Source organism: Solanum lycopersicum, chromosome 12 (genome assembly GCF_036512215.1).
Source record: "Solanum lycopersicum chromosome 12, SLM_r2.1".
Taxonomy (NCBI): domain Eukaryota; kingdom Viridiplantae; phylum Streptophyta; class Magnoliopsida; order Solanales; family Solanaceae; genus Solanum; species Solanum lycopersicum.
The window spans coordinates 59,840,134-59,856,310 of record NC_090811.1 but is presented as its reverse complement, the minus strand read 5'-3'; the positions used below and the strand labels follow the sequence as shown (position 1 = coordinate 59,856,310).

Here is a 16,177-nt window from a genome sequence, read left to right as displayed (position 1 = left end):
GTCATTATAGTTTGGAATAAATCATAAGAAGCTTTTAGTTTAGTATAAAATGAAATATTTAGCCAAATCAAATGAACAGTGGCTGAGTTGTTTATAATAGTTGGTCCAGAGTGCCAATGTTAAAGGTGAGACAAACAATATTTTCTTGTGGAATGGACATATGCCATTAAAAAGTAGAGGCAGACCAAAAGAAAAGAAATAAAGTTGAGCTAAAGCAACTATAACACCACTTAGAAGAAGATCATATTCTCTTCTTCTGTTTTTTCCCCTTTATATCAATGGTTATTAGGTTTGGTTACGTGTACCTCATATATTCCATCGAGTATCTGTTGCCTCACAGGACAAGTATCAATTAAAATTTTATTCACCAAGGAATATTTGATTCTATTGAAATTTGAGTCATGGTTTTGTATGATTTATGCTCACTTCATTGACCTTTAGATCACATCTTTAGTTGTGTTATACATACACCCTTTGATGAGTGTAGCCAAAGTCCGGATGACTTAGTTGGTTTGGAGGGTGGATGACCCGGGATCGATCCCCTCTCAATGCCTTTTGAGTTGAATGTGTCCTAGAGGGTTTGCCGTGCGGTTTAGTGATTTGCAGGCTATTACACCACACAGTGGGGGTTTACCAGTGTGCATGAAGTGCTCACCCGTAGAGGCTGTGGCAGAGGTGTTAGGACCGAAAATAAGCAGGTGTAATGCGGAAGCTAGTAAAGCAAACCTCGTAAGACCACGAGTAAGAAGATAAACGAGAAATATACCAAAAGACACAAAGATTTAACGTGGTTCGATCATCCGATCTACGTCCACAAAGGAGATGAGCAATCCACTATAAATATGAGAGTACAAAATACAGAGAGAAACAAACTCAACCAATTCACTCAGAATACATGGGAGGTTCACACAAGTGATAACATATCAAGCTTGTGACCCATAAATTCTCCCTCTAACCAAAACTCTCAAAGCTCTTAAGAAAATGTTGTGAATGTTGATTAAGTTAGAAGGAGCATGCCTCTATTTATAGAGTCCTAAACCTTTTCCTACCAGAAAAAGGACTTGACAATCCAAAACATTTTCCTAAAAGGAAAACTTATTTATGGTAAGAAATTTAGGACAAATAAAACCAACAAGAGGTGGAAACAGTTGCACGTTATCTTGGGGTTCCAAAAAAAAAAAAAGGCTTAGTCATGAACACTTGTACAAGTTTCCCAACAATATTCTGTTTTCTGTCTCTTTTTGCAACTGGCCACATAGAAGGAGAAAACCACACAGACCACCAAAGTCATTTAGCTCCATCCAATGAGAATAACTATTGTCTTCCTTCCTTGTTTCATAATCTTGTTATGTGTTCTAGTCTTCACAAGTTTTGCATATGAAAATTCTCATGAATCAAGAAACAGAGGGATTTGCATCTTGAAACATGTATCTGGAGTGCAAGAAAAAGAGAACGAGGGTGAAAGCGCAAGAAGAGGAGGTAAATTCCATTTAGATACCTATAACAATGAGTTTGAGTTAAAAACTAAGCACTTGATAGCTCATGTAGGGAAGGGACAGAGAGGAAGAGGACCAAATGGAGGTTCGAACAACCTTCATCATACGCGTCCTTATAAAAGTTCAGCGTGAAGCAGCCCTTCATCTTCACATCAACTGCTGATGCCATATTCAGATTCTCTCTTCTTCTTGTAGTGCTATTTGTCTTTCCATGATAAGTTCCACTATGTTAGTAAATTTGTAAGTGGACAGTCTTATTAACATGATTTATAAGATTGTTGATGCATTATTTGTCTTTCTTCCTCACGCCCCCTCTCAGGGCGTGGAGTTAGTAAGGGCCCGGGGGTTCATCCAACCTCCCTTCGGCAGTAAATTATACTTTCTATACATGTTAAAATTACTTTTTTATGTATATGTAGTAAAAATGGAACTTCCTTTTGACTTTTCCTAATGTTTACTTCTTCATATTTTAAACCCTTAATGAAAATCAGTAAGTAGCTAAACAGTCATGCCTTAGAACACGGTCCCATATATAGGTAGCCCATCCCAAGATTTGGTACGAAGCTCTTTGAAAAGATTGGTAAGATACTCGACTTCAGTTGAAGATCGGGTGATTGTTCTCTATTTCTTGTATGACCAACTAATATGTGTTAAGCCAAGATAGATAACATAAGCAGAAGTACAGGTAAGATTGTGGTCTCTTGATGAATTGATATCGATATAAACATGAACGGCGACATTAGATCCGATCCATGTGAATAGTTGATTTGAGATACTAAAGGAGACGTTTCACTGCTTGCAAATGTGTGTGATATGGTTGATGCATAAATTAGGAGATTTTATTAACAACATAACAAAGCTTATGTTTGGTATAATAAATGTAAGAGAGTGACAGTGACTTATGTAGGATTTTTAGTAAGCAGTCATCTTTGAATAAATAAATAACATAACATAATATTATATACGACAAAAAGTTTTTGCCTAAAATATATTTAAAGTATTGAAAATGGTATAAAATTACCCTTCAACAACCTACTGACTCCAAAATGTCCTTTTGATCTACTTATTGGCTCCAAAATACCCTTGTCATCCATCTATGGTTCAAAATTGACCACTTCTTTAATTTTTTTAAACTTAAACTCTTTAAATATTTTTTAAAATACTTAACGTTCAACTACTGGTTATAATTTAATTTATTAATATAATTTATAAATCATCCCATTACTCACTCATTACTAGCTAAACCCCATCAAATTAATAATCCAATTATAATATCAAAATCGCCATAAACATTACTAAAACACGATGAAATTATAGATTCCTGAAAATGACATCTAAATTTATTTGAGTCAGAATTGAAGTCCCAATTAAATTTAGGTTGAGCCGCTTATTTAGGAGGACAGTTTCAATAGGATTCTTTTTCAAGATTGAATTATAAATTTATTATTAAAGGTAAAAAAGTAATACATTCCGAATTAATTCATGCACTTTTTTAAATATAATTTTATAAATATATATAATGCAATTGGCAAGCTTATCGGTAACTTTTATTTAAACATTTGAATGTATGATAATTTACTTCTATAGATAATTTTCGCCTCAAATTTTTAAATACACTCAATTGGCAGTAGCTTAATAGTTGTTGCATTAATAATGTGACGAGATTATTTAATTTTGAGGGGTTTAATTAGTAATGGATGGGTAGTGAATTGATTTATAAATCATATTAATAAGTTAAATTGTAACAAATAGATGAGCACCACATATTTAAAAAAATATTTAAATAGTTTAAATACAAAACCGTAAAATAAGTGGTCAATTTGAACCAAAAAGTAGATGACAAGGGTATTTTGGATCAATAGGTGGGTGAGAAGCGTATTTTGGAGCCAATAGGTGGATGGAGGGTAATTTTGTACCATTTCCAATACTTTGAGGATATATTAGACCCTTTTTCGTATTATATATTACTATGCCTTTTTAAAAAAATTAACAACTTTCAATGATTTTAAAAAAATATATATTCAAAATAATACCATATGAGAGGAGAGGAAAGAAAATAAATAAACAATATAACATCATATATATATATATATATATATATATATATATATATATATATATATATATATATATATATATATATATATATATATATATATTGATTTTCTTCTTTTCTAAAAAAATGTATTCAAAATTATACCATGGGAGAAAGAAGGCGAAAGAAAAAAAAAAAAAAGAAAGAACATAAAAACAGTAATACCTAATAAGTTTTAACACTACACACAGAGTTGATTAAAGGAGTATCACATTTATAATATATAACTGTATTTCTATTTTTTTATTCTTCACACTAAACATATTTTGTAAAAAAATTTGATGAAGCAGCGTCACAAGACACTCTATAACCCTTGCTAAATCTCCGTTAGATATTGGAGCTTGCCAATTGCATTATATATATATATATATATCGCAAAATTCCTAATCTTAAAGTTGATCACTATTTCGCCCTTATCTTACCCCTAAAATAAATCAAATATTAATATTTATTTAATTAAATAAATATTAAGTAGTAGTTATATTTGAATTCATGCATCAAAAAAGATTACAATGCAGCCATATATTCATGTATTAAATGTGGTAATGAAGAGTCCATTAATTTTAATTATCAGGGGGTAGTGAAGAGTCTATCAAAGACGCTCACACAACATTATTTATATTTCCTTCTTTCGTCCAAATTTGTGATCATCTTATATTTTATATTAGGTTAATTTACACCATTTTAAATTTTTCATTCCAATTTGTAATTGTAAGAATTCTACCATTTCATTTATTTGTATTCTTTGAAAAACATTAACCCAATAATACAATATTATTAAATTAATAACACTTTTTCAATTCGATTTATCAATTGGTTCAACTTTGCAGATCCTTAATAGGTCAAATGTATTACCTTTTCTTTAGAATATTTTGTTAGTCGTAGAGGTGAATAACTAATTGAAGAAATATTAAAAACTACTAAGACTACAAACATGATTAGACTCTTAGTTATAGTTTCTATAATTACGATTAGGGGTGCACATAGGTCGGTTCGATTTGACTTTTTATTTTAAAAAAATTTAAACCAATTATGTCGGTTTATCAAATCTAAAAATTAAATCAAATCATATAAAATCAGTTTTTTCGATTTCGGTTTTAGTCAGTTCTTTCGGATTTTTTCACTTACATGTGTGATAAACTAAACTTAAAAAATGTTAAGTGACTAGAAACTTTCGAAAAGACTGTCAAATTCACATGAGTACAAAATATTTTTTTTTTGAAATATCATTATGCTAAACTAATAAGATTAAAAGTTAGATCCAAACTGAATACAAAAAATATTTACAAAGTAAATTGTTAACTTTGAATTTGAAAAACTGTAACAATATAATTATAACTTCGGATCTTAACAAAAAACAAAATATTTACAATTTTTACAAGTCCAAATTTAAAATAAAATAGATAAACATTGAAAACTATTTAAAATATATGAACAAAGTAGATTATAAATAATATTTTTTAGTTATAAATAAAAATTTTATATATATATATATATATATATATATATATATATAATTTAACAAATCCAAATTTGAAATAAAATATATAAAATTGAAAATCATAAACTAACTAAAACTATACCACCAAAGTAGATTATATGTAAATAATATTTTTTATCTATAAATAAAATAAAGTATGTGTATATATATGTGTGCGCGTGGATTTGATTCTTTTTTTTTAATACCAAACCAATCAAGAATGGCCGGATTTTTTTTTTCAATTGCCAAGCCAATTAAACCAAACTACAAGTCGATTTTTTTTTTTGATTTGATTTAATTTATTGATTTGGTGACTTAATAATGTGGTTTGTACACCCTAATTATAATATATAGCTACATGTTAAAAGAAAAAGAGAGATGAGGAGAGACAAAGGAGGAAGACATACCATGATTTATATATTAATAGATATTTATATTACAAATACAACTAATCATTACAATTATATTAAACCGTGATGCAAATCAATTGTATAAAGTATATATATAACAAGAAATGCAATATTCCTAATTAATAAGCTTAGGTTAGAGTGGTTGAGCATTAAACTAACATGACTTTGGTCTCGCAAGTGTGCGACTGTGGTGTCGTTGCGGGGATCTCTCCTCACCATTGAACAAGGAAAAGGAGGAGCTCTCCATTCTCGCATACACATTGATTATGTTTTTGCTCGGAAAAGGACCTATGTTCGACGCCAATATCTCCGCCATCCATCGGTTGAAGGTAACGGACTTCCGCTTTCATTTCATCGTAAGCTCTTTTTCCCTTTCGCATTTCAATTCTCTCGCATAATTATATGTTTTTGCTTAAGATATATGCCTACGGTTTTGCAGATCTGTTGTATTACCATTGATTTGTCCAATTCATTCGTTTATTTTGTTTCCTGTTAGATGATTAATTTGAGTAATTGTCTAATTACTTTCTTTGGGAAAATCTGGGTTTTTTTAATGCTTATTCGATTGAATAAGAAGTATCATAAAATTGAGATCCATATATACCTTTACATCCATTTGGAATAGAGGAGTTCAATTTTGTGCAGTGAATAGTGAGCTTGAAAAAGTTTGCATTACTACAAACTCTAACTAGGGCATATCGTAGTTAAGGAAAGGAAGTGAGGCACTTATTCGAATCGAATAGCTGAAACTACTATAACTCCTATATTTTCTGCTTTAAGAGAAGCCTTCTAGCTAGTTTTGAAGTGTTGAAGAGAGAGATAGGATTTTCTAAAGGTAGTTGTTGAGGAAGCAATTTCTAACTGGGATTGAGGCACACGGTCTAGTGAGTTCCAACTTTGTGAATTATACATGCTTAGTTGGGAAGGGATTTAAGGTATTCAGTTTTTTTCTTTTTTGAAGAATAAGTATATCAGGCTTAAGTGCAATTATGGATCAGAAAGAGGTCTTGGTCTGATAATTCTAGAAGTTTGATACAATCAACTTCCAGAAAAGGTGAACAACATGGCAGATATAACTTTATTGAGGAAGTACAGATAGATGAATGAGAATTGAGAATATGTTGGGGCTGGAGGAAATTAAGGAAGGTATAGTACAATTTTACAAGCATTTGTACATGGAAAGGGGGAATATGGAGACTGACATAGGACGGAATCTCATGTAGGAGTATCACCTTGATGGAAAAAGATACTTTGGAGTAAAGTTTAAAGAAAGAGGAGGTAGAAATGCAGATCACATTGGATTCACTATGATGCTCTTCATTGTTAGGTAATTGTTAGTGATATGGAATGTAATATTTAGACCACTAACCACTTCTATGACACATGGACTTTTGAGAAGAGTTCCACTGCTTCTTTCATCGTGCTCATCCCAACAAGACTGAAGGTGATATGAAAGAATTCAAACCCATTAGTCTTGTAGGGAGTGTATTACAAGGTTCTAGCTGGTTGGATGAAATTGGTGACCGATAATCTTATCTCAAATCTTAGAATTCCTTTGTTGGAGGAAGAAAAATTCATGATGCATCCCTTACGGCAAATGATATGAATGATTTAAGGTATCCATCCTAGTGAATGGTACTCCAAGAGGATTCTTTCGAAAGTTCAAGGGAATTAGACCAGGAGAATCCCTAACCATTACTATTTCTTTTTTTTTAATAGATGCTTTCAGTAGGCTTATAAACTAAGTTGATAGGATTCGGGTGTGGGTGTTAGATATGGGTGTGGATCTAGAGGTTGAATCCTCCATGATCTATTTTTTTAGTAGGTTTATAGACAGTTGGTACAATTTGGGTGTGGGTCTAGAGGTTGAATCCTTCCTGATCCAATTTTTTCGGAGGTATGGATTTAGTTAAGGATACAGATGCAAGGATTCGGTTAATAAACCTCAAATATCTAAAACTAGAGTTATACGTCTGAATTATTAGATATTATAGGTGTGTTTGCTATGGAGGAAAATATTTTTTCAGAAAATGTTTTTCAATTTTCTCATGTTTAGTTGGTTACTTTGCTAAATATTTTCTCTAAGAGAGCAAGTTCCTTAAAAATGAGAAATATGACTTTCCTAATGGAAGATGGGAAAACAAGTTCTTAGTGACATTCCAAGTTCATTGTTTCCTCCTCACTTACTCAAAACCCCCTTTCATTCGAACTCCCACTCACCACCTCATCTCACCCCATAAATGTTCTTATGATGATTTGTTTTTTCTTACTTACGAAACACTAGAAAATAAGTTAAAACATCACTTACTTTTCAACAAAACATTTTCCATGGAAAATATTTTTCTTCATACCAAACACACTTGTGGAAAATTAACAGGGTATTCCGAGGAGAAAATATTGATACAGAGGAGGATTCCAGAAGGAGATATAACAAAAAGGAATGACATAGAAATTTCTGTATAAAAGACATTCCATTTTCTTCAATTTCACCTTACGTTTTGATTTAATTATAGAAATTATTGTATTTTTCTCAAATTTCTCCCTCGATTTTTGTCAAAGTACCCAAAATTGGATGACCATATTAATTCCCACACCCACATGGTGTCGACACAAATGTAGCACTGAAACTGAAGGATTCGAGGTAGATGATAAGAGGAGGGGTAATATGTCTTATATTATTTATTGTTTGTTGACAATACACTAGTCTCGTCCGAACTACAATAGAAGGAATCAATTGCAAGTTGGAGATTGGAGAGGATCGACATTCAGCAATGAAAGGAACACGAAACCACCCTATCTCTTTTGGAGTATATGGAACTAGCAGAATAGAAGATTGTTTCATGATGTTGAAATTGCTGTACAAAGAATTAAAAGAACTTATTTTTTACTTGTATTTTTGGGGTAAGGAGAAAATAAATTATTTCTTTTTCCGTAACTGTGGTGTCTAGGCCAACTTGCTTTTACTTCAACTAACTTTACTGGATATCTATTATCTTCCACCCACACAGGTACCAAATAACTCTATCCTCTAAAACCTAAATAGAAATGAAGAAATCACTTACTCCCTACGTCCCAATTTATGTACACCGTTTGACTGAGCATGAAGTTGAGAAATAAGGGAAGACTTTGTTTTTTTACCAAATTGCCCTTATTAGAGTCACTTTGGTACTAATTTTTACTTTTTAGTAGACTTTTCTTCACAATAAAGTGTTAACTGGGATCCAATAAGGATAAAGTGAGGATGATGTCATTTAATAGTTGTCAATTAAAAAAGTGACATTCTTTTTGGGATGGACTACAAAGGGAAGGGTGTCACCATTCCATATAAATTGAGACAGAGGGAGTAGTATTTTTTGCCTCTGCTGGGATTTGAACTTGGTGTGGACTGTGGAGACACTAGGACTCAAGAGAAGTGACACCATGTTGTATTTGATGGTTAAAGCTTCGGCGGAAGACTATGTATGACTCAAGCAGAGTCACACACACTTATTTTTTGACACCTACTTACTGTTAATTAATGAACTTTTTGACTTGTAATCAAAATTGCATTTGCTAAAACAATCCGCATGCATAGCCAAAATGCATCAGCACTATCTCACCATCTTTTCTAAAGAGCCTCAGAGTGTTGCCTGTTGTAGTGTAAAACTGTCTTTCCAACACATTATGTGTTTGAAGAAAAGTGTTTGATCTGTTAATTGCTGCTGATTAACCTCTTTTATAGCACTCTTAATGCTTATCATGTCGAATTTATGTAGGTGCAGCAATTGTGTCGAGTTGCAAAAGATTCAGTGAATAAGCTATGGTTCTTGAAGTTAATATATCTTCACCTCATAGGAGGTCACAGTCACTGACTGCATTTTCAACTTCATCATCATCTAAAAGACAACCACCACGAGGTGATGAATTTGGGAGCTGTGCCACTCTACTTCAGCGCCACCGCTTCCTGTTAACAGCGCTTTCCCTCCTAGCATGTCTCTGCACTATCTATCTCTACTTTGCAGTCACTTTAGGGGCTGCTGACTCATGTTCTGGCTTGAAAGGAACTCAAAAAGCAGCATGCTATGTAGAGCAAGGAAAAACATCGATGGGTAAAGGAAAACTCAAGTTCTTCTAGCACATTGATAATTTTCTAGCTGAAAGAGCGTTTTGCTGAATGACTGCTCCTTTCATTATGAGGGGCATATTCATGTAACTCAGTCTAACTATTCCTCACATGTTATTTCAGACTTGTGTGCAATAGTTTGTTTATATATATCAAATTCCACAAATTTTGATCCAGGAAACTGTTTTGACATGGGGGAAAATTCTCTGTTGCTAAGGAATCGATGCGACTGTTTGAGTTGCATTTTCTTGTGGTATACAGATGTAAATCTGGAAATGTAGCAGTATAACTGGCAAGAGGTCAACTATATATACAGATACGATCAATCGCAGTATATAAGCTAGAAATATAATTAATTGGAGAATTGTGATAAATGATTATGGCTCGACTGGCATCCAACAAGATTAAATCATATAAAGAACAAAATTGGACATAATATTGCTATGAAGCTGAGTAAACAAGTAGAAAAAGAAGTATTCCTACACTACTCTCCTTTTAAATGCTGCTGGCGACGATCATGGAAGATAATGCAAACAGAGGATGCGATCAGCCCCAGCAAGTAGCCAGCCATAGCTCCATAACTCACACATACAGGCCATTCCTACAATCACAGATTTTGCATACATCAGAACAAACAAACAGAGAAACCCAACCTATCCAATTTACAGCCCGGATAGTTCTGCAGAATAGCAAATCAAAAGTACACAAAGACCACAACACGTAACACTAACAGAAGTTTTGCCTGCAAAGGTGGAAGGGGGTAGTCTAGATTTCATCGAACATTGGCTACATTATAAGGTAAAAGGTTGGCTACTTTCTCTAAAGAGGATACTAAAGTTTAGAACACTACATTCAACCAGTTCTCAAACTCAAGAAATCAAAAAGCATGACCATCTCATCTAAGGTCTAATGGAAGAGACACACTTTTACTTAATTATATTTGCAGCAATGACAAACACCTAATAGATAAAAGCACAAAGATGGAAGAACTTGAGTGCTAATCTAATGAATTTTGGTTAGATCACGATAAGGCAGGAGCTATTTTCTAACTATAATTCAAAAACATTCAAGACCTTGTCCAAAAAGTGGACTTACAACTACGATTGCATTCACCAAAGGGGAGCATAATTGTAACACAATGCATATCTCATTTCCTCCCAAATAAAGAATCCAAAGAATGTAAACTTCTTCACGCTCTCTCTCTATGGTTTATTTTAAAGTAGGAAAGCAGAAAAGTTTTCCAACATGTGCCTTTCTTTTTCAGACGAGAAAAGGACATGTTGGTGCCAAGAAGGTATAATCCTATACAAGGAAACGGAGAAAGAGTGAATACAAAAACAAATTATACAAAATGTACAGTTCTTGGAGACGTGGGCTGTTCGGAAAAAAAGAACGAAGTACTATTCAGATTTCATGTTTGATCTACCAAACTGCAGTATGCTAAAGGTGAAATTTTAACTGATCTGAGTTTACAACTTCCTTGTTCGAAAGCTCAGACAAATAGGAACATAGATGCTGATGGATTAGGTTTGCCTTGTAACTTTTATGTTTTTCCATCACAAAACAATTTTAGTTAGTAGACTTGTCAAACTTTGGGCAGAAATAGATTTACTGAATCACATTATTGAATCTGAAACTCAAAAGATTGAGGATGAAAATAGACCATAACCGTTACTGCAACTGGACTGACTTATGGACTGATCATTAGATGTCCCAACTATCCAAGTTTACAGCAGCGTACCTGCCATGGCCTTCCCCAATCAAGTGGCATAGCGCAAGCACCGAGCCATGCTCCAATAACAGCTCCATAGGCTGGTAGGCGGATCATGTAGTCTATGAAACTAAATGCCCTGCAAGAATAAAACATGCATAAAATATATCATGGAGAGTTCTTAGATCAAGATATTAAACGCCCATTAATCAGGGGGACAGAAGTTACTTTGTTGAAGCAAACACTCTGCGCCAATGAGTCCAAGCTGAACCAAAAGCGCAAGTTGCTGGGACAAACTGCCAAGCAACATAATAGAAAACATGAAAAGGACAACTATCAAAGCCGCAAATACAAAAACAATTTTTTATCGAAGTGGCCAACATAGATAGAAAGCATGTTTGTTCTTGCTTTTCAATGATGAATGAACAAAGAGAGAATTTTCAGTACAAAGTGAATGAGCCCCTGAAAATTTCTTTTCCTCTTCAAACTTCAAAGTATTTTAAGAAAAACATAAAATAAAATCACTACATAAGTGGAGACTTATTTGATATATTTTAAGGAGACAACTTTTTCGCAGGAAATAGAAGTCCACAGTTTGGATACTCACAGTGAATGATGACATCAGAAGAGACCAATTCAGGGTCTTGGTAAAATACCTACAGTAAGATAACCAACCAAGGACAAACTGGAGTAAGGACCATTAACTTAGCTCAACAACATCAAAGTAACTTCTTTCTGATAAATAAAATCAAAGCAAATAAACAGCCATTAAGAATATTGATAGAGTAGTATAACGAGAGGGAGAAGGATTCACATATGGTATTCATTGACCTGGAAAAGCCTACGACAAATATCTATGGGTGTTCTTTGGAATAGTTTGGAGCTAAACATGTATAGGTAGATCACATTGGAGCAATTTAGGACATGTATAATGGAGCCAAGCGCTAAGTGAGGACAATGGGAGGTCACTCTAATTAAACTTCCAAGTCGTGATGGGACTGCACCAGGAATCACCTTGGTCAGTTTCAAATTGCGTTGGTGATGGATGTACTAACAAAGCATATTCAGGGAGATATGCCATAGTGTATGCTTTGCCGATGACATGGTTTTGATTGATGAGACACATGACAGAGTTGACCATAGATTAGAGGTTCGGAGACCGAGCCTGCAGTCTAAAGGGAGAGTTCAGATTGAGCATGGCTAAGACAAAACACTTCAAGTGCAAGTTTAGTGATATAACTCACGTGGCAAATGTGGAAGTAAGAAAGTATCAAGTACCTAGGGTAAAAATTTCAATGAGATGGGGAGATTAATGATGATGGTACATGTCGTATTGGAGGGGGTTATGGAATGTAAGCTTGCATCTGGTGTCTTGCGTGACAAGAATGTGCTATCAAACCTTAAAAGTAAGTTTTATAAAGTGGTGGTCAGGCTAGCTATATTGTATGTGGTGAAGCATTGGCCGGTCAAAGAACTCACATGTTCAAAAGATAGGAGTAGCTGAGAATATTGAGATGGATGTGTGGGAACACTAAAAAGCTATGATCCGGAACGAAGTTACTTGAAACAAGGTGAGAGTGATCTACATTGTAGACAAGATGCGGTAGGCAAAACTGAGATGGTTCATACATATGAAGAGGTGCATGAGGTTGACTATAGTAGCAGGTAGATGTAGGTCAAAAAATTCTTGGAGATAGATGATTAGACAAAACATGACTCACATGTAGTTCAGCAAGGACATCACGGACATCATCTTAGATAAGAAGGTGAAGAGGTCGAGAATTAGGGAAAAAGTTAGTAGGTTGCGTTGTCTAGTTTCTCTTTTCAGTATTGTAATTATTACTCCATTCAACCTCATTCTTCAATTTTAGTATTACTTGTTAGTTCCTTAGCTTTAGTTACCATTATTTTGTTGCTGCTACAATTTTTTTCTTCATTCTTTTGAGCATGACTTTTCGACTATATTTACTTTATGTACTTGATTTATTATGTGTTTTACATGAGCAGAGGGTGTATCAGATATGTTGTAAATTATTCACGTAGTCAATGAGATCAGACATTGCGAAGAAATGAACCTTGGCCTTAACTCCGCCTCAAAAGCCAACTCATGAGGGGAGGATTCGGATTGCTCACAACCATAAAAAAATACCACAGCCCATTCCCCAACCAATGTAGGAGGTGGCACTCCCCTTACGTCCAGTATTAAACAACCAAAGACTGCGGTGTGGATAACACAACACAAACATTGAAAAAAGTTACAACATGGATTAATGGATCTGACACTTATAACATGTAAAAATGTAAAATTTTGGCCTAGCTCAACCACAAAAGGTAGCTCATGAGAGAAGATTGTCCAAGACCAAACAAGGAGACCAAAATGCATTTCCTCAACCAATACGGGGCATGACAAACAAAAGCACAAGATAACTCCTATGTTATAAGAGACAAAAACACAAAACAACATCTCCGTTTTAGAAATATATAAGTTCTATTCAAAAGAGAATGTGTCTGAACGGTAAATGGAGGTCATTTTGGAAACTCAGAGAACACTTAGTGATCTATGGTGTATGTAGATCAAACCCTTTTCGCCCAAGCTCAAGCATAGATCACTAATTTGAAATACTTATAACAGAGAGTAACAAATGCATATATGATTACATACTCGAAACCAACAGGTGCTCCCAAGATAATAGCTCCCAGTGCATTAACAATGGCCCCTACAAACATAAAATAAGACAAAGCATTCGCAATATTGAGTACCGACAATATTGGGGATAGAATATTGTTGATGTAGTCCCAGCTAATGAAACCTGCTTCACTTGTCATAAATATTTTGAGGTATACTAAAGAGGAAAGCCCGAATAAAGGCAACACACATGAATACACAGTTAATAGATGAATCATTACTTCAATGGGCAGTGGCGGAGCCAGGAATTTGACAAAGGGTGTCCAGAAATAACAACTTGTTATGTTAAGGGTATCCAAAATATGTTATTTAATCATTTCGTATATCATTTTACTTATATATATGGTATTTTTTTCCGACGAAGGGTGTTCAATTAACCCACCTGTCAAGGGGCAAATACTGTTCCCAAGGACTTCATGCAACAGATGCATTCCGAGAAAAAAGACATGGTTCCAAACCAAGTAATAAACTTATACAGTACCACAACATAGAGTCTCAATCCCTGCGTTGGCTACATGAATTCTCATTATCCATTAATCTATATTTGTTCTTCAATACAGAGAATTCATTCAGAAACTTCCACACATCTTTCACTGTAAATCATTTCAAAATCAAAATGCAAATGCTTATTTTTCTTTAAAAAAAGTTTCTTTTGCCAATTCAAATCCTTAAACTTCATCTGACTGCATGGAAGAAGGTTTTTCATCAATGTGATTCAGAAAAACGCTCTCTTATGTTTAAGGTATTCAACAATTATTACTCAACATTAACAACAATAATAACAAACCCAATGTAGTCCCTTACAACGGAGTCTGGGGAGGGTACAGAGTGTACAAAAACCATACCCCTTATCTCGAGAAGATAGAAAGTCTGTTTAAACAATGTATTACTCACAAAAAAATCAATTTAACATCATTTCAGCAAGTATTTCACCAAATCACCACATATAGAATCCAACCCAAAACATATATATATAGAAAAAAAATGTAGAATTTTGTTTCGAAGAATGACTAACCTACAACAAGACCCACATACCCTCGTACTACAGCTCGGAAATACTACAAAAACACAAACAATTTCAAAATTGAGAGATTTACGATTTTCCAAAATGTTAAAATTCAATATAATCAAACACACACACACAAAAAAAAAAGATTAGAATTATTACAGAGCATTGCTCCTTATCTTGTTGAAAATTAGCGAAAAGAATCATCAGCCCAGGACCCTCAAATGCCTGGGGAAAAAAATGAAGCCTAAATTCAAAATCGAACTACACAGATTAGTCTCTATTTGTACCATATAAGTTAATTTTATAGATACCCAAATCATGAGAAGCGTCGGTGTTGGATGCGTAATGGGATTGGTAGGGAATACAGTATGAGCAACCATGGAAGTTAAAAGCAGTATAACTCCAAGAAGGTAATGAAGACGAACAGCATGCAATGGTGGAATGGGCAAGAATACGCCATTTTCACTGATTAAAGTATCCATGACAACTGCAGTTTTCTTCTTCTTTAATTATGCTGTAAATCACCAACGATTATGTAATATCAATGGAAACACATATTGATTTTGGATGATAAAATAAATAGAGAAAATGCCATAAATAGTCCATATCAATATGAATAGGTGATTCTTTAATTATACGCTTACCAAATTTAGTATTTTAAAAATTAGACTTTTATTCCTTAAATGTATTTATTTAGTAAATAATCATTTTAATTATGGTTAAGATTTTATTTTAATTAATGTATCTCGTTCATAGTTAATTGTGTACAACTAAGAATTTGAGGAAAATAAAAAATTAGAAACGGAGAGGAGTCAAATCCTTTCTTTAAAGTTATCTTTTCTTCAAAATGTCATCTTTATAATTAAAAATAATTTAAATTTTTATTAACTCATTTTATTTATTTATTTATTACTTTTTATTAAAATCTAAAAAACCGACGGACACGATCCTTTAGTTCGTCATTTTTATCAAATTTTCAAAAAAGTAATGGACAGCGTCTTATTGTCCGTCGCCATTCAAGATTCTAAAAAAATTAATTAAATTCGTCTTTATTTTTTAAAAATAAAAAAATAGTAAAAATAAAAAAGCGATGGACGGCATTGCACTCTTCAAAAAATATGAATTAAAAAAAATTAAAAGTGACGCAATCTGTTGGTTTTGAATAAATGACGAGATTGAATGCGTTAT

General features: G+C 33.4%; 2 protein-coding genes and 1 long non-coding RNA gene across 6 annotated transcripts; 2 read left to right on the top strand and 1 right to left on the bottom strand.

The window, feature by feature from the left end:
* The first annotated feature begins 1,191 nt into the window (after window positions 1-1,191).
* LOC104645016 (uncharacterized) lies at window positions 1,192-1,947 on the top strand. The gene is made up of 2 exons (XR_738926.4): window positions 1,192-1,479; window positions 1,549-1,947. It is a non-coding gene; the product is annotated as an uncharacterized lncRNA (long non-coding RNA).
* Window positions 1,948-5,670: 3,723 nt separating this feature from the next.
* Window positions 5,671-9,764, top strand: LOC101255864 (uncharacterized). 4 transcript variants are annotated; one of them, XM_004252252.5, is made up of 2 exons: window positions 5,671-5,810; window positions 9,237-9,764. In XM_004252252.5, exon 2 carries the CDS (start codon window positions 9,281-9,283, stop codon window positions 9,593-9,595), a length of 315 nt encoding a protein of 104 aa, XP_004252300.1. In that variant the 5' UTR covers window positions 5,671-5,810; window positions 9,237-9,280; the 3' UTR covers window positions 9,596-9,764. The 4 variants fall into 4 exon arrangements, with proteins under 4 accessions (XP_004252300.1, XP_010314249.1, XP_010314248.1 ...); XM_010315947.4 differs by having other exon boundaries at window positions 5,674-5,810; window positions 9,243-9,764; XM_010315946.4 differs by having other exon boundaries at window positions 5,698-5,837; window positions 9,243-9,764.
* Window positions 9,765-9,919: 155 nt separating this feature from the next.
* LOC101255565 (uncharacterized) lies at window positions 9,920-15,583 on the bottom strand. The gene is made up of 8 exons (XM_004252250.5): window positions 15,301-15,583; window positions 15,149-15,214; window positions 14,996-15,038; window positions 13,957-14,011; window positions 11,902-11,950; window positions 11,523-11,590; window positions 11,325-11,433; window positions 9,920-10,184 (listed from the first exon to the last, which is right to left on the bottom strand). The coding sequence occupies exons 1-8, from the start codon at window positions 15,469-15,471 to the stop codon at window positions 10,068-10,070; spliced, it is 678 nt and encodes a 225-aa protein (XP_004252298.1). The 5' UTR covers window positions 15,472-15,583; the 3' UTR covers window positions 9,920-10,067.
* Window positions 15,584-16,177: the final 594 nt, after the last annotated feature.